This window comes from Delphinapterus leucas, chromosome 13 (assembly GCF_059928025.1).
Source record: "Delphinapterus leucas isolate spDelLeu-1000000601 "Yukka" chromosome 13, BTC_Dleu_Yukka2, whole genome shotgun sequence".
In the NCBI taxonomy this organism is placed as follows: Eukaryota; Metazoa; Chordata; class Mammalia; order Artiodactyla; family Monodontidae; genus Delphinapterus; species Delphinapterus leucas.
In genome coordinates, this window is record NC_143141.1 from 42,128,371 (window position 1) to 42,152,733 (window position 24,363).

At 38.5% G+C, this 24,363-nt stretch overlaps 1 protein-coding gene across 1 annotated transcript; it reads left to right on the forward strand.

The window, feature by feature from the left end:
- Window positions 1-3,079: 3,079 nt before the first annotated feature.
- TMEM17 (transmembrane protein 17) lies at window positions 3,080-10,135 on the forward strand. The gene is given in 4 exon segments (XM_089922343.1): window positions 3,080-3,534; window positions 7,140-7,345; window positions 7,348-7,515; window positions 8,478-10,135. Coding segments are annotated over 4 exon segments (753 nt in total). The 5' UTR covers window positions 3,080-3,434; the 3' UTR covers window positions 8,757-10,135.
- Window positions 10,136-24,363: the final 14,228 nt, after the last annotated feature.

Sequence of the window (24,363 nt, forward strand, 5' to 3'; positions counted from 1 at the left end):
CTCTCTATTTTTAATAAGATTTATTTCAAACTATGAAATGCATGGTTATTGTAGGAAATTTGAATAATAAAAGTAAAAATACCCATAATTCGATCAATTTTTCCTCCAGAATTTTGATGAAATAATTGCAGTCTGAACAAGATATGTTACATTTTTTTTCAATGCTAGGAAAAAAATCTTTAAAGGAACTCAAGCACGCAAAAAAAAAAAAGAATTCATGGACACACTCATGGACCATTTTATGGTTAATTGCATCCACTGGGAAAGCAATAGAGGTATTGCCTCACAGATACAGTTGAATTCAGAAACTTAAATACTAGCATGATTTCACTCCATTGTAGGTATTTCTTCTTCACAAATATCATTTTAATAGATGTGTCAATGATAGCTATCACTTATAGAAAGCCTTATTTAATGATAATAATCTTTACATCAACCATAACAGTAAATTAGCACTAGCTTCACTTTACAAAACAAAGGTTTGAAAACAACCGCATAGCTCTTACGTGGTGAAGTGAGAATTTGAGGGGATTTGAACACTGCTCTCTCTGCTTCCAAAGGCATCCTTTCCACTACAGCTTAACTACGTCCTGTGGTTGGGCATTTCAAATGCTCCCCCCACCTTTTTTCTTTTTTTTTTTTTAACTAAAATCAATAATGTTAGAAGTAATATCTTGGAGTATGAAACTTTGTTTTTATGATTATTTCCCCCAAATAGAGCTTAAAATCTGGATTAGTGTGTTAAAGGCAGGAATATTTTTAAGGCAATTTGTACACATTGTTAATTGCTTTCCTCAGTGAGATTGTTCAAATTATAATCCATTCAGCAGAGCATGAGGCTTCCTGCTCCACTGTGCTCTTTATAAAAATCTTGGTTAATTTAATAGATCAAAATTGACTCTTCGTTGCTAAGTTTAAAATTGTTTTGGTTGCTATAGTTAACTGTGTTTTAATACATCAATTCTCCATTCTACAGAGTGAAGGCTGGCTAAGTCTTTGAACTAGAAATGGGAAGATAGGGAAATGGTCTTTAGACTTTTTATTCCCTTTATTCATTCAATGGTTATCTAGTTCCCATTCTAGGTCAGGCATTGTGCTAGTGTTCAGGATATAAAGATGAAAGCCCATCCCTGACCTCAAAGAGCTTGTGAACTAGCAAGAGAAACAGACATAAATAGACTGTAGTACAGTGTGACTGGCACTGTGACCAAAGTAACACAGAAGAATATGCTTTGAGAAACACAGAGAAGGGCACTTAAACCAGCTTCAGGGAGGTCCTAGAAGCCATTTTGGAGGTGCTGAGGGCCGAGCTCCGCCTTGAAGAGAAGCAGAAGTTAGCCAGCTTTCTCCTGACATCCCCAACCAGAATTAATTGCTTCCTCATCTATGTTCCTTTACTAAAATATAGTGTACTTATTTGTTTCCACGTCTCTCGCTTGGCTGTTCTTCTTGATGGGGAGGGACTATATCCCTATTAGCCCAAGACAATGCCCCAAAATGAGTAGGAATGCAATTAACATTTGTTGAATTATTTTGAAATTCTACCCATATAGCGATTTCCTCCCATACCTTCCTCTTGACATTTATATAAATATGTGTGGTTTTTCTTTATATTGTAAAAATAATACTGTTCACCACATACCCATCAGAATGGCTAAAAGGAAAGCATGGAAAATGACTAGCGCTGGTGACGGATTTGGAGCAACAGAAATGCTCATACGTCACTGGAGGCAGTAGAAATTGGTACAGCCACTTTGGAAAAGTGGCAGTATCTATGAAATCTGGGTTGTACCTCATAAGCCAACAATTTCATTCCTAGGAACAAAGTCAACACAAATACATGCATATGTTCACCACAAAGCATATTTTCACCAAAAGCAGCACTACTGATAGTAGCTCCAAACTAGAAAATACACAGATGCTCATCAGCAGTAGAATGGATAAACTTATTGTGGTACGGCCACACCACAAGGAAAAAGAATCTACACTTAACAATATGAAGGAATTTCATAAGAATAATTTTGAGGGCAAAGAACTAGTGTTTTTTTTTAAGCACTTATTGGATAATTACTTTTATATAAAGAATAAAAATAGGCAAAACTATTCTATGCTATAGAAGTCAGGAAAGGTCGGTTAGAAGTGGAGGGTTAGTCACTGTAAGGGAATAGGCATGGAGAGCTTCTGGGGGTGCTGGTAAGTTTCTGTTTCTTGATCTGGGTTTTGGTTACACCTGTATATTCGGTTTGTTCCCTTTTCTGTATATGTATTATACCTAAATAGTTTTTTTAAAATATGTCTTATTTGAGAGAAAGCTGGAAAATACATAATGTTTAAAAACTTTTAAATCACCCACAATCTACTACCTAGAAATTACTATTAACATTTCGGATTATTTCCTTCTAGTCTTTTTTTGAAGCCGCAGTGCTTGTGCCATCTCCTCCCCTTCTCTGCTTCCCACATATTTACACACACATTTACTAAATTAGGTTAATTCCTATTTAGTTTTACTTCTGGTTTTTAATTTTTACTTAAATTTAATCCATATTATCAAATATTCAGGGCTTCCCTGGTGGCGCAGTGGTTAAGAATCTGCCTGCCAATGCAGGGAACATGGGTTCTATCCCTGGTCCAGGAAGATCCCACATGCCTCGGAGCAACTAAGCCTGTGTGCCACAACTACTGAACCTGTGCTCTAAAGCCCGAGAGCCACAACTACTGAAGCCCGCGTGCCTAGAGCCCGTGCTCTGCAACAAGAGAAGCCACCGCAATAAGAAGCCCGCGTGCAGCAACAAAGACCCAACGCAGCCAAAAAAAAAAAAAATTCGTTGCAAGCATGTTTTAAAACTGCTGCAATGTGTTCCATCAAATATATATATGTAATATATGGTGTATATATATAAAATATTCCTAATATAATCATAAATTCCTGGGAGAGAGTTGTGTGTGTGGCATGTATATATATGAAATATTCTTAGTATATAATAACATATATTCCTAGAAGAGAGTATGTGTGTGTGTATACATACACACACACACACACAAACACGTATAAGCTACTGGGTCATGAACGTTCTCTAAGCTCTGCCTTCATTCTGCATTTCCTTCCAGAAAGGTTGCATCTCACTGGCAAGGTTATTAGAGCTCCTTGTATCACAGTCCAACCCCAGGTCATTTATTATTTTTTTTATTCGTTGTTAAAGTGGTGGAGCTTAAAATAGGACTAAGGAATCCGCGGTTTTGCACCTGGCTAGGCGCTCAGCAGGAATGGGTTCCCCCGCACTCCTCTCCCTTCCAGAGAGCCCCACGCCTCGGCCGTGCCGTGCGGCCGCGCGTGCGCCCGGGCCCCCAGCGCCCTCGCCTCCCGGTTGCCGTGGGAACCTCAGAGCACCACAGCGCCCGAAGGCGCAGCAGTGAGCCAGTACCAAGGCCAGAGCATGGAGCTGCCAGGTCCGGTCCGCCAGAGGCTGGGAAACTTCAGCCGGACCGTGTTCAGTGACTCCAGCCGGACCGGGCCGGAGTATAACGAGGGTCCGGGTGAGTGGCGGAGGCCCAGCGCAGGACGTGTGGCCCTCGGAAGACCTGGCGCGGGTTTTGGAGCGGCCAGATTTTGCCCAGACCTAAGATGGCGGTTTCGCCTTCAGGTGGTTCTCCGCAGTGCGGGAAGCTCCTTGGAGGAGGGGCCAGGCCGAGGGATGGGGCTGAGATGGGTACCAGATACCCCGGCCCCGTAACCCAGCGGGTTCCGGGTTGATAGAGCTGCGACCTAGCCGGCTAAATGGCAAGCTGGGCGGCTGAGGTGGCGCCGGCCTTCCTCAAAAAAGAATATAAAAGCCGCCTTCGCAGCCCGCGTCCGGTCCCTTGCCCTCCGAGAACGCTGAGAAGGCCGACTTTGCTTTTCCCCTACGGCATTCGCCCTGGCTTTTCTGGCCAGGGTGGAGTGGAAACAGCCCAGGCAATCCCTTCTTTCCACTTACTATCCCCTACCCCAGTAAAATATCTTTTCCTTTTCTCCTTTCCTAGCAGAACAAGTACTTTCCACCACAAGTCCATTTTCTGGCAGAAGACATGGAAAGAAATTTTATTTTAAACGCTATCCAATACAGAGTGGCACCTGCCACTCTAGCAACGCCTTCAACAAAACTCTTACTCTCCCTGCCTTCTCCTTCCCATCCCCTATTTATACTTCTTGTCCTAAATCAAGTAACAAAATACCACGATGCTACATCCAACATGACAAGTGACAACGCAGTTTTCTGCAAAACAGTTGCCCTCTCTTAAATCATGATAGACAACATACTGTCAACCAAACCCACGCAGCTTTTATCACTGAACTGTGCTGGGAAATAGAAATCTTTTCCTCTTGCTTGGTTTAGGGATTTTTTAAACGGGGCAAAGAAAAGTCATTTCCCATCGTTTCAATTTTTCACCCTGATTACTTGCCTGTCCTCTCAATTTAGGCCTGGTCTTGATTTAGGATGTACAGAGAAAAACATAATGTGAAAAATTAGGTTATTATGTTTTTGATTCTAAAGCCAAGGCACTAAAATCTGATGATATAAAGTATCAGGGGTTTTCTGTAAAGGGCCAGATAGTAAATATTTTAGACCTTGCAGGCCGTAGGTCTCTGTGGCAGTCATAGGTAATGGTAATTGAATAGACATGGCAGTGTTCCAATAAAACTTTATTTGTGGACACTAAAGTTTGAATTTCATGATTTTCAGTGTCACAAAATATTATTATTCTTTGATATTTTTTCCTCAACCATTTAAAAATGTGAAAAAACATTTTTAGCTCACTTGCTGTACAAAAACAGGCAGCTGGCTGGTAGTTTGCCCACCCCTGACTTATATTACATAATGTTTTAATTTAAATTCCGTTTACAGAAGTCAACTTGTACTTTTGCAGAATTTAGTAAATTCATGTCTTGTGCTTTCAAGGTTAATTTACATATTAACTTGATTTTCAACTGCATGATGGTAAGTTTGATCTGCTGAAATACAGACATAACTCTTAAGATGCTCATGTACAAAATTCTTAACATAAAAACTTCTTCGCAAAATTTGACTACAGTGTTTGCTCTAAAGGTATTAAAATTTTCAGCTTAACTAATTTATCACTATTTTTCCACATTTTCTTCCTTGTGGATCTGAATTAGGTTTGATTATTTGTACTGTAATTGCAAGCGTGTATTATGACCACAGCTGACCAAGAGTTGTACTATTGTTATGAGAAAATTCTAGGCAAGTGAGTTACCTTCAGATTTAACAGACTGTAAGAATGCATTCCTTTATTAGTGGTAATTTAATAAATGGGTGCAAGCAAAAGTAGACATAATAATCAGGGATATTCTTGGAGCTAAAGGAAAAACCTGGCTGTGAGAGACTATGACTATCTTATATTTTAAAACTGTTAAATGATAGATATAAAATACTCAGATGCGGAGAAAAAGACATAAAAATCTGTTTTTAAGAAATTTATTTTAGGGGCTTCCCTGGTGGCGCAGCGATTAAGAATCTGCCTGCCAATGCAGGGGACACAGGTTCGAGCCCTGGTCCAGGAAGATCCCACATGCCACGGAGCAGCTAAGCCTGTGTGCCACAACTACTGAGCCTGCGCTCTAGAGCCCACGAGCCACAACTACTGAGCCTGTGTGCCACAGCTACTGAAGCCCATGCGCCTAGAGCGAGAGCTCTGCAACAAGAGAAGCCACCGCAATCAGAAGTCTACACACCGCAACCAAGAGTAGCCCCCGCTAGCCACAACTAGAGAAAGCCCGCGCACAGCAACGAAGACCCAACACAGCCAAAACTACATAAATTAATTTAAAAAAATATTTATTTTAGAGCCTTTGTAAATTCTTTCATTTAGAGCAATGGATTTCAAAATATATATCTGCTCTTAAATTGTTGGAATTTAGTCAAATTTAGGATGCATTTGTAGAGCCCAATTTTAAAAATCAAATTCTTAATTTAGGACCCTTCTCCCTTATATGAAAGCAAAAGGTACTATGTAATCAGCCTTAGATAAATGAAACTCATGTATCATGAATGACTACACTGGTAATGCCCTTATAATAGTATGTTTTCATTCATTCATTAATGAATTCATTAATTCATTCTTTCTGCTTATGCATATTTGGTATTTTCCATGTGTAAAGCAAGATGCTAGGTTCTATGAGGGCCTCAAATTTGGGTAGAATGTGGTCTGTGCTTACAATGAGCCTGTGTATAAGTAAAAGAGAAGGAAAAAGGACTCATATTTATTGAGTGCCTACTAAGTGCCAGGCATAGTGCTAGGGTGAAGTAATTTATATTATCTTTAATCTTCACAAGCAACCTGTGAGGTAATTTTAATGTTACTGTTTTACAGGTGAATAAATTAAGGCTCAAAGAGGTTAAATAATTTATTCCAAGTCTGGCATCTAGAGTTCTGAGGGAGTTTGGGGAGCTCCGGGTTTACTTGGACTCCAGAGCTCATTGTCTCTTCAGTAACCAGATTGTGTCTCAAGTGAGGGGAGTGTGGCTCTTTGCTAGCACTTCTTACACACAGACTAGAGGGATAAGTACCTAGAGGGGAAAGAGATTTCTGCTGGAGTGGGGGAATGGGATCAAGAAAGGATTTATGGAAAAAGTGGCATTGAATTGGATATGAATGAACAGGTAGGATTAGGATATGCTGAAAAGGGGTGTCTGTTTAATTATAATTTGGGGAGATTAGATTTTGCATGAGATTAGTTTATATGTGAGAGATTAGTTGTTATGTATTTTATGTGTTCATTTCATAGGCTCTTTACACAGAACTCTACAAAGGAGGTAATGATTATTATTATCTGTTCAATAGGATTCATATTGATATTCCACATTTAATTTATACCAGTAGTATGCAAAAAAGTCAGCAGACTGTAGTGGGAAAATGATAAAGTAATTGAAAAATATGAAACATACCCCCAAGTAGCCAACATAGGAACTAAATAGTATTATGATGACTATTTCCTTTCACTGTCAATGATTATAAATAGGCTTAAAATTTGGAGTTTCGTTAAGCTGCTGCTATGGTTATTAATTCTAAGGAACTAAAGGACGTATAGGGCAGAGACCAGGGTTAAGAGTTTGTTCCTTTTCTCTCTCTTTCTTCCGTAGATAATGAAATGGTTTCCAGTTTGGCATTGCAGATGTCACTTTATTTTAACACTTATTTTTTCCCACTTTGGTGGGTGAGCAGCATTATGATGCTTCAGATGAAGGTAAATCTACACTTTACTACTTCTGCTGAGGTCTCTTCTGCCGTCCCTAGCATTGTTACATTGTCAATAAAATTAAAGTTCTTCATATTTTTTTTTAATCTCAGGTCAGTCTTACTATATGTGAGATTTTATGAACACGTTTATTTTTGTTTTTTTAGTATTCAATCTTGCCTGATTACTACAAATTCATTGTGGTCACCGTTATCATCCTAATAACCTTAATTGAAGCTATCAGGTTGTATCTGGGCTACATGGGGAACCTGCAGGAGAAGGTAGGCTCTTCTTTCCTTTCTCTCAGTGCTACACATAAATGCAGTAAGATTTTCCTAACAAGGAAAAGGCAGTGAGATGTGATGGAAGGAGCAAAGGCCTGTAGTTAAGGCTTAGCTCCAACTTCACCACATCTGTCACTGTGGTCTGTTTGCTTAATCTCTTGAGCCTTGGTTTCTTCACATATAAAATTGGGGAAATATTTACTTCACAGGTTTGTTAGGATTAAGTAATTTATATAAAGTACCTGAACATAGTAAACACTTAAGAAGTGGTAGTTTTCCCTCTTCTCACCAGTCTTGAAAATACTTGGTCAATTAAACGTGATTATTTAGATCCTGAATAAGAGAATGGGGGGAAATGATAAACTCATTTCCTCTGCAAGGCTCATGTTTTCTGAATCATCATGCTGCCTAAGCATTTACAGTTACCAGAATTTAGGGATAATCCCTAAAGATTTCTGTGTTCTTTCAGGCCCTTCATAAGGGCCTGTTCCAGCCTGTCCCACTGTATACTGTCCCAAGTATTTCTTGCTTTTTCCTAATCCAAGCATCCATTCCAGGTGATGTGTTGTTTCCCAGTCATACTCATTCCACATCTTTGCTTACTTAAGTTCTTGCCTCTTCCTCCTTCTACCCAACTTTAAAAGCCTACCTCCTTGAATTCTGTCTTTTACCTACCCTACTTACCCTCTTGTCTTATTTTTTGTAGCATTTAGTCTATAATGCTAAGTGGTGCATTTCATTATTCACTGTAGTATTCTAGGACTGTCCCATAAGTAAGTTTTCTCTTCCAGTCTAGACTGTAAGTTTTCTGAGGACAAGGACCATGTTGTACTCCTTTTGATTTACAGAGCTCAAAATGTACGTTCACAGTAGTGCCATCAAGTAGTATCACTTGCTTATTGATACAAACAGAAGACTGTACTTCACTGATCTGATACTCATCATGTGTGTCATTGCAGGTTCCTGAGCTGGCTGGCTTTTGGCTTTTGAGCCTTCTATTGCAGTTGCCTTTAATTCTATTCTTGCTGTTCAATGAAGGCCTAACGAATCTGCCCTTGGAAAAAGCAGTACATATCATCTTCACTATATTCCTTACTTTCCAAGTTGTTTCAGCATTTCTTACCCTAAGGAAAATGGTAAATCAGTTGGCAACTCGTTTCCACCTCCAAGACTTTGACCGGCCCTCTGTGAGCAGAGGAGACATGAGAAGAGTGAGATCCTGTATAGAAGAGATTTGACCCAGTGCTGTTGAGTGAAAATCTGAAAGATCATTCTAGAAAACTGCAGGAATTAGGAAAACACCAGAGGGCTAGCACGAGAAAAAGGATAAAGCAAGTGTTTTGAACTGTATGCTCTCTGGCTCTGAAATTCCAAGGTTGGGGGCAATGATAAGACTATTTGCACATCACATGAAAGCAGTAAATCAACCCTAAAGCCTATGTGTTGTCTACCTGATGTCAAATATCTGAAATTTTTTGTTGTTGTTGACTTTTTCAGGTGTGTAAAAACCTGTATTGGTGGCATTACATCTTTACTGTAATATTTCTAATTAGTACCTATAACTAGAAATGTGTATATTTCTTTTAATCTTGTTGGCTATCTATGTGTTGGCAGTATGTCTGAAGCACGTGGAAATGCTTGTCAGTATTCCGATGTATTAGACTACATTTGTAAACTAAGACACCAAATTTTCATGTCTGCTAGGGTCTTAGCTGTTATACTGAGGTTAAGAAGAAAACAGGTGGATTATCATGCTATTTAAGAAATGTTTTTATTCTAAAATTGTTACTTTCATAAAACCATGTTCAGGGACTTCCCTGGCAGTTTGGTGGTTAAGACTTCGCCTTCCAGTGCAGGGGATGCAGGTTTGATCCCTGGTCGGGGAGCTAAGATCCCACATGCCTCACGGCCAAAAAACCAAAACATGAAACAGAAGCAATATTGTAACAAATTCAATAAAGACTTTAAAAGTGGTCCACATCAAAAAAATCTTTCAAAAAAATAAATAAGTAGATAAATAAAACCGTGTTTGGTATTTATGGCGGTGGTGTGTAAAATGTCTTTACAATAAGGTATAAAATATTTATGTTAAAGTATCTGTAGGAATCATTCCTGTCTTGTACAGTTCTTTTGGGCTGTGGGTTTGTTATTTTTATTACAGAGTTTGCTTGGGTGTATCTGAACATTATTTTTAAGTGACTATTGGATTGTCTTAAGGGATATAATGTTTTCTGTCCTATAGGGAAATGTGCCTTTATAAGTAATGTATTTTACTGAGATAGTTGTAGCTACCTTAAAAATCATTCTTTCTAATCTTCCTGTTCTGTAATTCATGCTTATTTTAGGACTTCCATGCTGTGCCTTATACATTCTTATATTGCTTAATTTTTGAAAATTTTTTTATTTCGCACTCTTAATCATACCTGACCAGTCTATTTATGCTCTTTCTATTATTATATATAAAGTTCAGTCAAATTTTTCTACCCCCATGCACTGGCTGATTAGCCTTTCCCCTATACCAAAGCTGTCACTAGGTATATTCCAATAATTTGAAATTCAAAATAGAATTCTGTTTGGATAGTTTACTAAAACATATTTGTTGCGTTTGTTTCCAGATAGGAATAGATAGGTGAGTTTATAAGAAAATATAAAATAACACTAAATCTACATAGCAGATAAATTAAGGGGATGATGAAGAAAGAATTTTCTATTTAATAGCTGTTTCCAGAGTTTTATTTTAAATATCAGAGCCTCTGAAACATTTAACATTTAAACTTTAAGGTTAAACGAGTAATCACTAAAATGTTAAGAGTGATAACCAAAAATTTTAACAACTATAAAAATTGGGGGAAAATGTATTCAATTTATTAAAATTTTAAAAAAATTTTGCTCTAATAGCCATAGTGCTTAAAATACAGATATAATAAGGATGGGAAAAAAGAAACTAAGAAAATCCATTGAGAACATGACCAAGTTATTTGTTTTTTGTCTAAACAATAAAACCATGATTTTGTGTTAGGCTGAACCAATATTTTCTTTTGGAGTATAGCTGGTTCCCTATGTAAGCATACGAAAATCAAGATAGATATTTCCATGTCAGCACATTTGGAGTTTAGGCAGTCCTTATTTTTATTTTATTTGAATAAGTTTGCCCATCCTTAATTCCAGTTACCTCTTCCTCTTCAGGGTTCACAGCACTGTTCTGAAGTTTTCTAGTTAGGACATTGAGCTTCACAAACACTTTGTCTTTCACATATTTTTTTTTCCAGGGTTTTTTCCTAATTATAGACAAGGTGGATGTGAATTTCTGTAAATCGGAATGATTTTTAAAAATTGGATTTTAATCAACATATGTTTGAATGCCTAGTATGTACAAGGAAGAGTGGAGAGTTCATAGACACATAAATGTGCTCCCTGTTCTCAGGGGTACAACGTTGGAAGTAAAGTCTAACTTCATCAGGGAGGTGCAGTGAATGAGTTTCTACCTAATAAGTACCTGACAGCTAACAGTCCTTGGCTTCCAGTGCATCTCCTCTCTTTTTTCCTAGCATTTGGTGTCCAGGATTAGCATACTAGCCCTTCATCAACACCATTTAGCAATCACTATTCCTCTCATTGTCAGAGCACAGGGAAGGGACATGGGGCGGGAGGGGCAGGGAGTGCTGTTAAACACACTTGCTCATACACACTCGCTTGCGCTTGCCCGTGCACACAATAACAAGACGTTTACTGTCTGGTGGAAAAAGCAGATGGGCAAATCAGGGATAGCACTGTAGGATTACAGAGAATACATAAAAGATGAGGAATCTGGGAAGGCTTCCCAAAGAAAGTAACACTTTGGGATTTGAAGACTGAGCTGGTATTAAGTGTTAGTTTCAGTATTAAAAGACAGAAGCAATAGTGACTCTGAGTACTGTTTCAGGTTATTACATGTAGTTTGATAAAACTGGTGGGAAGGGTGCATGAGAAGAAAGGACACAGAATCAGATAGAGAAGCTTGGGAGGAGCTAGTAAGCTAAAGACTCTAATATTCTGAATCCCTGAATAGTTTAAACAGTGAAATATCACATACATTTAGGTTTCAGAAAGATTTCTCTGAAAACAGTGTGGGAAATGTACTATAAGGGTTGGGCTAGAGGTAGAACTTGATGAAGCAACTTTGGAGAGAACAAACTGGCCTGGATAAAGTCAGTGGCAGTAAAATAAACTTGAGTAGAACCTATTAAGATTTTTTTTTAATAATTTTATTTTATATTTTAAAATAGGTATTAAAAATTTTTTTTCTAATGTATCTTTTTGGGGATTACACACAATGGTAAACAAAATGATGTACTCGCTATCTTATCCACCCCCATCCCCTGGCCATTGTTAGATTATTATTAGACTTAAATAGAGCTCTATCTGAAATAGTCTTTTATAAATTTTATTTGACGTGGCATATCTGAAGAGTTCTTAATTTGCATCTGTGAAGACTATAGTTTTCAAAAACTTAAATTTTAAAAGAATTTGAATCAAGATTTTGAGAGTAAAGGAAAGAAAAATCATCTATAATTCCATACCCTAAAATAACAAGTATTAGCAAATGTCCTCTTTCCTTGCAGTTTTCCTGTTGTAAATGCTTTTTAAAACATAGCTGTGACCACCAGCACTTACGACTTTGCACCCTGCTTTTCTGAAAACATTATAAATTTTTACCTATCTTTCTACATAGTCAACATGACCATTATCTTAAATGATTGCACAATATTCCATCAAGTAGATAGACAGTAATTTATTAAACTTCTCTCCTATTGTTGGATATTTGGGTTGTTTTCTTCTTTTGCATGTATACTGTTGGACCTCAGAGCAGGCTGCCCCAAGATATGCTACAATGACATATTGATTAGTTTGAATTTAAGCCAGTGGAGAAAAAATGATATAGAAAAACACTCTAACCCCCTCTTTCCCCATGAAAGCAGGAAATAACCTCCCATGTGAAAGTATCCTCCTTATACCAGGAGGATAGAAAGCATCCTTATCACCAGAGTTAGGAAATTCAAGGCTAAGAAAACTCTGTAGACAAACTTTGTTACCTCTTCATTAGTCTGCTACCCCAAGCACAAGCCCCTTTGTTAAATCTTCACAAATAATTGTTTCCTTGTCTAAAAATAATAAATAAACAGCCTGCTTTGTTCACCTCGAGGATTCCATTTTTATGAGACCTCTGTGCATATGAATTAAATTGGGGTTTTTTTCTTCCTATTAATCTGTTTGCATCAATTTAATTATTAGACCGAGCAAAAGAACTCCCCAACAATACATAACATTGTAATGAACATCTCATGTATACAGCTTTTTTCCATATCTTAGATGATTCTTTTTAATTAGTAAGCTAGAGTCTCAGAAGTGAAACTGCTGGATCATAGGGTATGAACATTTTTGAGGGCTGTTGATGCATATTGCCAAATTATAATATCCACTTTCTGTAATTCTAAAGATATTGCAATGAAAATTTTGACAAGGAAAGACTTAGAGACCTTAGTCACCCACTCATCTTTGTGTTTCTGAGTAGCTATCACAGTAACAGAGTCTCCAAAGGAGGAAAAAATCTAAAAGCTGTGAAAGGAGAAGTGCAAAGAATTTTAAAAAATAATTTTTTTTTTGAATTAAGGGAAAACTGATAAGGGACAGGAAAAGGCTTAGGCAAGCTGGTCGCAGTCAGCACAGACAGATGTGACACAATAAAAACTGGGTCATTGAGTTGGGACAGCCCTAGGACATAAAATGACTGAAATGAAGTAAAGCTCTGGATTACTTTGTTCTTGAATATTGAATTTTTTCAGAAGCATGGAGCATGAAATATTACAGTGATAAGCCAAGATTGGAAACATAGCCAAGAAAAAGAGGTCTTTAAGGGATTGTTTAAAATGTTCTGAAGGAATAATTTGGTTTGGTCTTAAACGGCTCAAAAAGTAAATTGACATAAAGCTTTTGCATAGCAAAATAGGCATAGAGGCAGAAAACAATGAGGCAAGTGGAATGGTTTATCCTGTAAATTCGTTCCAATGTAAAACGTTAGATTTTTGGTCCTAGAAAAGGTTTGTCAGCAAACTTTAATGCTGTATTTTTTAAGTGCAATTAACAGTAATTTGTTATGGGTATACATCTTATTCTAGTTTTAAAAGACTGTTAATTTGAGGGTTTTCAGTCAACAAAAAAACAAAACTAAACAGCTAATCATTCTAAAAATCATTCTAAGAATCATCCTAAAAATCTCCTGTCCACTGCATACCCCACTCCCGCCACAGTGTTTAAGCATTAAGCATTTAAAAACATTCAGGCCCTAGAAAAATGTGTTTAAAATCAGGTTTAACCACAACGTTTAAATTTATCCTGGTACTTACATAGATGTACATCTTTCTGAAAATGAGGGTAAGAATTGGTGTGTAATCATTTCAACCAAACTCAAGAAAGAATAAAACTCTTAAAAAGGCACAGAACAGAAGATAAATAAAACATATATTCTATGAAAAATTAAGACATTTGGAAATTTAGCTTATCAACATGCTCAATCTAAACAAGTTTCACAGCCACACCCTTGTCTGGAAAGGGCTTTCTAAGCCAGTGAGGTCTGCACAATCACAGTGTATATATCACAGCTACTTATTCGTCCTTCATTGTTCCACAAGCCTAAGTGTTTAGCACTTGGCTACATTAAAAATGTAGACTTTTAAAAACAATAATCAACCAAGAATGGCCTTCTCTTTTAATTTTTCAGAACTCTAATAGCACTATATTTGGCTGACAGGAAAGTGGTATTATCGATTCATCTCTAAAGGGTTTTAGTTCCTGATCTTGAGTTACTTATATTCTAATCGAAAATACATTGGAGACACTGCTCAATATTATAGCTCAAAAGAGAAAAATGTTTGATATTCAAATTCAAAATGCAAATTCAAAAAATGTTTGATATGTACATTTAATAATTATTTTATAAATGCTTGATTCATTAGTACCTAGAAGAACTAAAATGATCACTAAAGAGAGTGGAAGTTTAGGACTTTGCTTCAATAGCTTTCCTAAAAAGAATAAAAGCTGGTAAGAGTTAAAGTTTTTGCTATCCTAAAAACTAGAGCTCCTGATGCCCAATAAGCCCTTGCTAAGGAAGGCAGGAGAGCAGTTCACTGTTGATTATTTGGTAATTTACTAAGCAGACCAGCAAAGGATATATTCATGCCTTTTATTTTTAGTATGCTATAATTTTGTTTTGCAAAGTAAACTTAATTTACTTAGCTCCAACAGTATGCCATCCACACTATGCTTTGGTACTCCAGGACAAAAAGATAAATAGGATTGAGTCCCTGCCCTTCCAGCCAAGGGCTCGCAGAGGAGACAAATTTAAGGTGATCATCATGGCTTATGAAAATATTGTAATAGAGCTATGTAAAATATGAAGAAAAGTGAGGAATCCTGACTAGGAGGCAAGATAGTCTTTCAGACAGATGGAACAGCATAGACAAAGGCACAGACATTTGAAAATATAAGGTCTGACCAGAACCAAAAGTAGTTTGATATGATTAAAATATAAGCTATGTTGAGAAGGGCCTGAGATGAGCTGGAAAGACTGGCATCAGGATGTTATCAGTGTTTCATATAATAAAGAGTTCGAACTTTATACTGTAGGCAAGGAATGGTGTATCTATATTGAAACAGAAGACAATGCTGCCATATTTGAAAATGATACAAAGCTGAGAGGGAGAGCTAATTTGATAGATAATGATCACATTTCAAAAGAATCTCATAACAGGCTGAAATGCTGGCACAAATACATTTTACACACACATACACACACACATCTTCCAATCTACACCTCTCAAAAAATCAGTTCACTAATAATTAAGGAGCTCATTATGTGCTATTTTTCAAAGGAAAATATCTGGGTGGTCTTATGCAAGGACAAGCATATCTTAATAGAAGTATAATGACCAGATCATGGAAAGGAACAATCTCACTGTTCTCTTCCACGTTGCACTAGTAAATGTCTCGTCTTTATTGTACCTTCCCTACATTTATAGAGAAATCTAAAAACAAATCTAATCATGCCACTACTCTCCTTAAAATTCCACCAGACTCTCCACTTCCTGCAGCAGAACACCCACAGTCCTTTGCGTGGCGCACCAGGCCTCTTCCCACCTGTCTGGCTCATCTTGCCATCCCTCCAATCCTACACGTGCAGCTCCTCCAGTGCACCATTCTGGATTTTGCCTCCGGACCTTTCCCCTCCATTCAGCTCTCAGCCTGAAGTAGCTTTATCCACGTGGTGAAATTCTGCTTGTCTTATAATGCTTGGCTCAACTGTCATGTCCTCCATGGAAATGTTCCATTGTCTCCTACCTACTTCCAGGTAACACTTGCACACTTTTCTTTGTATCTCCACTGCTCATCTTTTATGACTGTATCTAAAATGATTATATGTATTTTTATATATTAGATTCCTACTACTTAATTGTAAGGTCTTCATGGTAAATGTCTTATTCATCCTTGTATTTCCAGTGCTTACCACATTGTAAGTGTTCAATAAATATTTGGTGATGTTGGGGAGCAAAATTTGCTGCCCCCAAATGTCTCTGGCTTGTAGATGATTTCAAGCTGAAAACAAACAAGGCCCAAAAGCCTCAGGAAGAAACTTTGACCTTCCCCCAACTGCCTAAAAAGAATTTAGATGGAGGGCCTGTTTCCAGAATGGAGCTATCACCACAGATACCTGTAGCGGATACAGGCCAGGTGTGATGAGGGAAACTCTTAGAGATCAGAGTCCACTCTGTGTCCCCTTGTCTCTGCATGGCCTAGCAAACATTTACTTAACAAACATTTGCCTTCCATCTTCATGTTAATTGCCTTCCTCCCCTATGAAGTCCCAGACCCTTAACCCCCAACATCCTCTTTTGTCTTTAACTGAAAATGGTATTTAAGGTGAGGGTTTCAGCCATTTTGGTGATTACTCAGTTTTCCTGGGTCTCTCCCATGTACACGTTATGTACACGTTAACTTTTGTTTGGATTTCTCCTGTTAATCTGTCTCATGTCAATTTAATTCTTAGACCAGCCAGAAAGAAAATTTCCTCCTCCATGACAGTGAACAAATGAATGAACGGACTTAGTTAAGGGGAATCTGTGTTGTACAGTGGTTAAAACCACGGGTTTTGGAAGCAGACTTATGCTCAAATCCTTGCTCCGTTTATCAGTTTGGTCGAGTTATTTAACTTAACCTAATCCTTAGTTTATTCATCTTTAAAATGAGTGCTTATAGGACTTTTGCAAGAATTAAATGAGATAAACATAGTAGAATAAGCATTCACATATGGAAAATATTCTTATAATTTTATATTCTGAATTTCCTGGGCACTTTAATTCCTTCTAGGTCTTTAAACTCACTTTTTTGCTTTATGGGCCCAGCAACTTGACCCTCAGGCTTGATCAGGCAGGGGTTTTGATTACCTCAATCTAAACTGATTAGACACTTACTGATAATGTATAATAGGAGCTATATCGGCTCTGAGTTCCCTGCACACTGAACACAGGCATAAGGCTTGCCCTCCCTGAGGGTCCACGTCCATGTCGGGGGATCAAGTTATAACTGCAGAGACTGCTTGGAAAGCACAGTTTTAAAAGAAGGAAATCAGATATTATTACAAGGATGTTTTTAACAAGCTAGTGTATATCCATTGGGGACGTTTCCACTACAATAGGGCACATCTAAGATTTTTTTTTGTTACACCTTTCTCTTGAGGCAGTATGATCTTAGAGTTGTAAAGGTCTTTAGAAGTCATTGCTGATGTAGGGAGGTGATATAGATACATTGTCTCAGGCGGCCAGCTAACTACTTTGGTGTTGTCCATGTGGGTTTAGAAGTTTGATCCTTGGCTTTTCCAACCAGAAACTCGATTTTGTTAGTATATCCCAAATTAAACAGACTCAAAAGGAGCGACCGCAGTAACTAAACTTATAAAAGATTGATGTACGGGGCTTCCCTGGTGGCACAGTGGTTGAGAGTCCGCCTGCCAATGCAGGGGACACGGGTTCGTGCCCTGGTCCGGGAAGATCCCACATGCCGCGGAGCAGCTGGGCCCGTGAGCCATGGCCGCTGAGCCTGCGCATCTGGAGCCTGTGCTCTGCAACAAGAGAGGCCACAACAATGAGAGGCCCACATACCGCAAAAAAAAAAAAAAAAAAAAAGATTGATGTACAAACCAGGGTACGAATTTATTCATTTATAATGCAAAATACAACTGCCAGTATACTTTCTTCCTATAGGAAATCTATTTAAAAAGCCAAATTATAATCATTAAACTTGCTTGGTAATCATGAGATCAAACTGATGTTTGTGTCATCTAGCTATGATAACTTGAGGCACTCACCTCTGCTCTACAGATGTGTCTGCCAAGGAACTGACTACTTGAATCGAGGCTGATCAGGGCTCCCTCTCCCCAGGCCTGGGGGATGCCATGAGCAAAGTCAAGGAAGGCAAAAATTTCATTTCATGTTGTGTGTAGGGAATCCCATTCAGTGTATGTAATGTTCAAGCGTGAGCTGAGAGGAAGAAAGCAGAAAGATGAGGCTGAAGAGACCAGATCATGGGATGTAGAAAGTGGTAGAAGGATTGACCAGGGCAGGACAAAGAATTATTAAGCGGTATTGAGAGCTCACCTGGGGGTGGAAACGATGGATGTGTGCAGCTATTCCAACCTATGCAATTGCGTCGTTTTCTAGAGCTTTCTGGGTACTCTTGGGCAAAAGGTAGATGTTTAAGTTGATCCAGAGTTAGGAGTATATGGAGCAAATGCAGTGGAAAAACAACAGTAAGAAGATTTTCAGGTATTGCTTATAGTGGCAAGAGGAATGAACCCTGAGATTTCTACTAAGTGAAACTATGAAGGATAATCAGCAGAAAAGGATGGGGCAGAGGTCCTGATGAGGTAGAAAGCAAGTTTGAATATCTGTCTCCACTACAGTTAACGAGCATCTTGAGGACAGGGACTAGGTCTTATTCACTGTATCCCCAGTACCTAAGACCATGCTCGGCACATCATAGGTATTTAAGAACGTTAACTGAATGTACAGATGAATAAACAAACAAGCCATGTTAGAACTCAGAGCTCCTGCCTCCTGTTCTTAATATACAGTAATTTCTCTAATAGGTAATAGATAATAGATAATTTCTACCCTAGAGGGTAGAAATGCCACATTTACTCATACTTAAATCTTTTTGGCATAAAAAAATAATCTTAATTTTAAAACCAATAACCACTCTTAACTAAGTATAAGCTTTCAAATTTTGACGAGACTCCCAAAACTAATACAAGTAATAGACACCACCATTTAATTGAAGGTCTGCCATGTACCAGATGCTGTGCTAGGACTTTATCTCATTTGATTTGCATGACAACTCTGTAAGGCAGGAATTATTCCCATTTTACAGAAGCTAAAATTGGGACTCAGGAGAGGTTAAAGAACTTATTCAGAGTCATACAAGTAAACAGAAGACAAGATTTAAACCTAAGCCTGGGACTTCCCTGGTGGTACAATGGTTAAGAATCTGCCTGCCAGCTCTATTTACAATAGCCAGGACATGGAAGCCACCTAAGTGTCCATTGACAGATGAATGGGTAAAGAAGATGTGGCACATACATACAAAGGAATATTAGCCATAAAAAAGAAACGAAACTGAGTTATTTTGTAGTGAGGTGGATGGACCTAGAGACTGTCATACAAAGTAAAGAAAGTCAGAAAGAGAAAAATAAATACTGTACGCTAACACATATATATGGAATCTAAGAAAGAAAAAAAAAAGGTCATGAAGAACCTAGGGACAAGATGGGAATAAAGACACAGACCTACTAGAGAATGAACTTGAGGATATGGGGAGGGGGAAGGGTAAGCTGTGACAAAGTGAGAGAGTGTCATGGACATATATACACTACCAAATGTAAAATAGATAGCTAGTGGGAAGCAGCTGCATAGCATAGGGAGATCAGCTAGGTGCTTTGTGACCACCTAGAGGGGTGGGATAGGGAGGGTGGGAGGGAGACACAAGAGGGAGGAGATATGGGGATACATGTATATATATAGCTGATTCACTTTACTATAAAGCAGAAACTAACACACCATTGTAAAGCAATTATACACCAATAAAGATGTTAAAATAAAAAAGAAAAAAGAATCCACCTGCCAATGCAGGGGACACAGGTTCGAGCCCTGGTCCGGGAAGATACCACATGCCATGAAGCAACAAAGCCCGTGCACCACAATTACTGAGCCTGCACTCTAGAGACCATGAGCCACAACTACTGAGCCCATGTGCCACAACTACTGAAGCCCACACGCCTAGAGCTCGTGCTCTGCAACGAGAGAAAATACCGCAACGAGAAGCCCATGCACCGCAACAAAGAGTAGCCCCTGCTCGCCACAACTAGAGAAAGCCTGTGCACAGCAACGAAGACCCAACGCAGTCCAAAATAAATAAATTAATTAATTAAAATAAATAAATAAATAAACCTAAGCCTGCTGGGCTCTAAAGACCATGCTTTTTCACTAAGCAGTGTTACTTGTCCCCAAACATATGTTCCAAAAATATTTTTTTGAGTTGATTTAGACCTGTCCAATCTGGAAGCCAAAGCAGGAAAAATGATGCTATTTCTCCTCTTTGGACCCCAGAGCTTCAGGGGTCAAGACAAATAGTAAAAAAGGGGTACACAAGCTATTATCATTTTTTTAATAGAATAGTATGTTTACCTATGGAAAGGCCGAGCGAGTTTTAGCAAACTAGAAATCTGGGGGGGTTTGCTTTTGGTTGGAATTATACTCAGAGCATTGGCCTTGGTCATTTCAGGTTCATCCAAGCTGGCTGGCAGTTAAAGAGACATGTATTTGATTAATTTTTTAAATGGGAACCCTTTTGATAAACTAACTAAAAGGACTGCTATTTTCTGATGTAGTTCCTTGCGAAAAGCTAAATGTTTTTCCTGTATTATTTACTCCTCCAAGGAATTCTAATAATTGTATTATTATTATTTTACATTAGTGTAATACAGCTCTTCCTCTGTTTACAATGGGGTTATGTCCCGATAAACACATGATAAGTTGAAAATATCATAAATTGAGTATGCATTTAATGCACCTAACCTACTGAACACCATAGCTCAGCCTAGCCTATGTTAAACGTGCTCAGAACACTTCTATTAGCCTGCAGTTGGGAAAAATCATCTAACACAAAGCCTCTTTAAAATAAAGTGCTGACTATCTCATGTAACTTATTGGATACTATACTGAAAGTGAAAAGCAGGGTGGTTGTATGTGTATTCATTGTTTTCCCCTGTGATCACGTGGCTGACTGAGTCACTGCTGCCCCTGCTCAGCATCACAAGAGAGCATAATGCGGCATATTGTTAGCCCAGGAAAAGGTCCAAATTCAAAATCTGAAGTATGGTTTCTACTGAATGCGTATGAGTTTTGCACCATCATAAAGTCTAAAAGTTGTAAGTAAAACCATCATAAGCCAGGGACATCTGTAATCATTATAATAGTACCATTTTCCATTTTGCCAGTGAGAAAAACCGAGCAACAGAGAGCTCTAGCAAGTTTATCAAGATCACATAGCCTGTAACTGGCAAAACTGGGATTCAAATTGAGGTCCATCCAAAGCTTTACCACACAGTTCAGTTCTACAGATTAACAGAAGTCCTATTGTTTGGTGGGCACATGGGGTTCTCAGATGAGTTAAGATACTGTTCAAGAGACTTACAGTCTAGTAGCACCTTTCCAAACTTGGGGTGTCAGAGAGAGTAATAAAGGGGTGCTTGTGGGGGGACTCTGGGCCCCACTGGATGGGGTTCCATCCCATTTCAAATAGCCAAGGTGTGCAGAGCACGAACCCACTGTTAGAGGTAGGAAGCAGCAGTGCTTTTAAAGCAGTTTGGCACGTAGAGCTGATTCACTTTGTGATACAGCAGAAACGAACACACCACTGTAAAGCAAGTACACTCCCATAAAGATGTTAAAGATAAAATAAAATATATTTATTAGGACAGGAACATCCACTAGTTACCAATTAAAAGAATCAGGGCAGAAAAGGTGATTGAATGGGAAATTCAGGGTGTTTACCAAAGCTAAATGGCATTTTTGGGGATAATATTTTGCCTCTGCATGGGAATATATTATTTTCAAAATATTTTGTAAATGCTAACTCAAGTAATTTCTAACATTCAATTTTATAGATAGAGAATATTTAATAATAAAAATATTAAAACAAGAAAATAAATAAATAAAGCAGTTTGGCATGCACACTCACTTTCTTCTCTTGAAACAAAACCCAAAGCCACATTTTATTAAGCAAAATTCCTGCAAATGCAAATTAATGAAGTATAAACTGAGAGCTCACACAGAAGCTGACAAAGGAGAAAAACGATCAGTCATATGGGGTGGTCAGAAAAGGATTCTGAGAGGCAATTTAAATTATGGGGGCTTCTGTGCCAGTTAAGATACCATGCTTTTCTGTTTCTTTTAGTAAAGGGCCTGGTATTAAAATTTAAAAATAAGAAAACCTTTCCACAAATGCATAACTTCTTGAGTCCTGTGAATCTATAACTCAGACGTTTCTAAACTGTATTCTTTAAAATGAGTTGCCAGATCTTTCTCAATATTTATACCTCAGCATTTATAGTAAGTTTTTCTTTTTAATATCGAGTTAAATATTTTCTGAAATCCATTTTTGGTCCTACAGAAACAAAAAGGAATTGATTCTGGATTTTGTAGATGTAAGACCGTGGAGCTTAAATGTCCAAACTTACCTAATAACATTTTTCTTTTTTTCCGGTACGCGGGCCTCTCACTGTTGTGGCCTCTCCCGTTGCGGAGCACAGGCTCCAGACGCGCAGGCTCAGCGGCCATGGCTCACGGGCCCAGCCGCGGGCCGCTCCGCGGCATGTGGGGTCCTCCCGGACCGGGGCCCAAACCCGTGTTCCCGGCATCAGCAGGCGGACTCTCAACCACTGCGCCACCAGGAAAGCCCACCTAATAACATTTTAATGGAAGGTTTTTATCTTGTTTTGCTTTGCTTTTTAAACTTAAAAAAAAAAAAGAGTTAAGGGTGATGCCCATGTGCACTAGGGGTGTTATTGTGTGGCTCCCTATCACACAAAATCTTAATAACACACCTATGGCTCGCCAAATTTCTTTTGAAAACTTCAGTCTTCTAGGTTATAAAAACAACTCCCGGTAAGCTGCTGCCTTTACTGTGTGAAATGGAATGAGCCAAACACTTCTTTCCTTTGCAAACAAGCCCAAATCAGCACATAGACTGAAGAGTGAAAAAGACACAACAAAAATACAAGAATAACCAAGCCCCTCACAAAAATGCCCACGCCAATCAATCACAGGGCAATCACAAGGCAACATGGTCCTCACCAAAGACAAAAGCAATTCGCTTGTAGCAAACACAGCGGCAGTTAATAACATGAATGATATCAAGAGCAGATAGGAGTGCACACATGCCAGATTTTCATGATTTCAGTAGAGAAAACTCCACCTTCTACTTCATTCAGGGCCAAGAGTAAAGACAGGCAAATGGAAAATATGCTGGAAACTGTTGCGACTCTCCAATGAAAACATTCCTTCCCTTTTCTTTTTAGCTATCTGAGACAGCCAAGCTCCGGAGCTAGAAGAAGAAGAATCAGTCACCACTTACCCCTGGGGTAAACCCACCCTAGGAGTGTTTTACTATAATGCTTTCTGAGATGCTGGGCCACTCCAGAATATGGTTACCCTTTCCAAAGCCTCAGGGTGTCCATGTGGTGTGCGCTGCCAACCTCAAGTCACCTGGTAAAGGTGTCCATTTGTAGAAGGCATGTTGCTTTCAAGTTTAATTCCTGGCTTAACAGTATAAGCCCCTGTATTATTGACAAAAACATAGCCAAATACCCACACACAATGGTGTGTGTTTGTGTGGTTTTGTTGTTTTTAAATCTGGCCCCTGAGCAGAGAAATTGTGCTAAGGATGGGGAAGTCTTTAATTCCACCCAAAAAAGAACAGAATAAAACAGGAGTGTCAGCAAGCAGGAGCTCAGTATAAGCCTTTTAAATCCAGCCTCTTAGTAGGTTAGGGACTTTCTGTTTCTTTCTTTGATTTCCCTAGATTCTGGATTCAATTCCTGACTTTCCCAGTCAAACTACAAACGAAATTTAGCTTTTAGGAGAACTGCATAAATGAGTCCTATGTGTTTGAATGGCAATCTTGGAATGGCAGTCAGAGTTGCTCCTTGCTAGTTGCTTTTAGGATTGCCCTAAATATCACAGGTTTTCTAATTCTTTTTCAAAAAGCTCATTTGTTATTTAAAAAAAAAAAGTTTGTCCATATCTTGATTGATTGATAAAAATATTCTATTCCTTCATGTAAAATTCAGCAAGGTCAGTACCAAGGCCGTGGCTTTTATTGTCCACGTGGCATCTTTCTATGGCATTCACCTTAATAAATACAAATAGCTTTGCATTTGGGTCATACCTTTCCACAGTAAGTATCTGTGTTTAAACTATCATCTTTTTTAAAAAATATATTTATTTATTTACTTACCTATTTGACTGCGCTGGGTCTTAGTTGCGGCACACGGGATCTTTGTTGCCACATGCCGGATCTTTAGTTGCGGCATGCAGGATCTTTTAGTTACAGCATGTGGGCTCTTAGTTGTGGCATGCGGGCTCCAGTTCCCTGAACAGGGATCGAACCCGGGCCCCCTACACTGGGAGTGCAGAGTCTTAACCACTGGGCCACTAGGGAAGTCCCTAAGCTATCATTTTGGTTACTTTCAAAGCCACT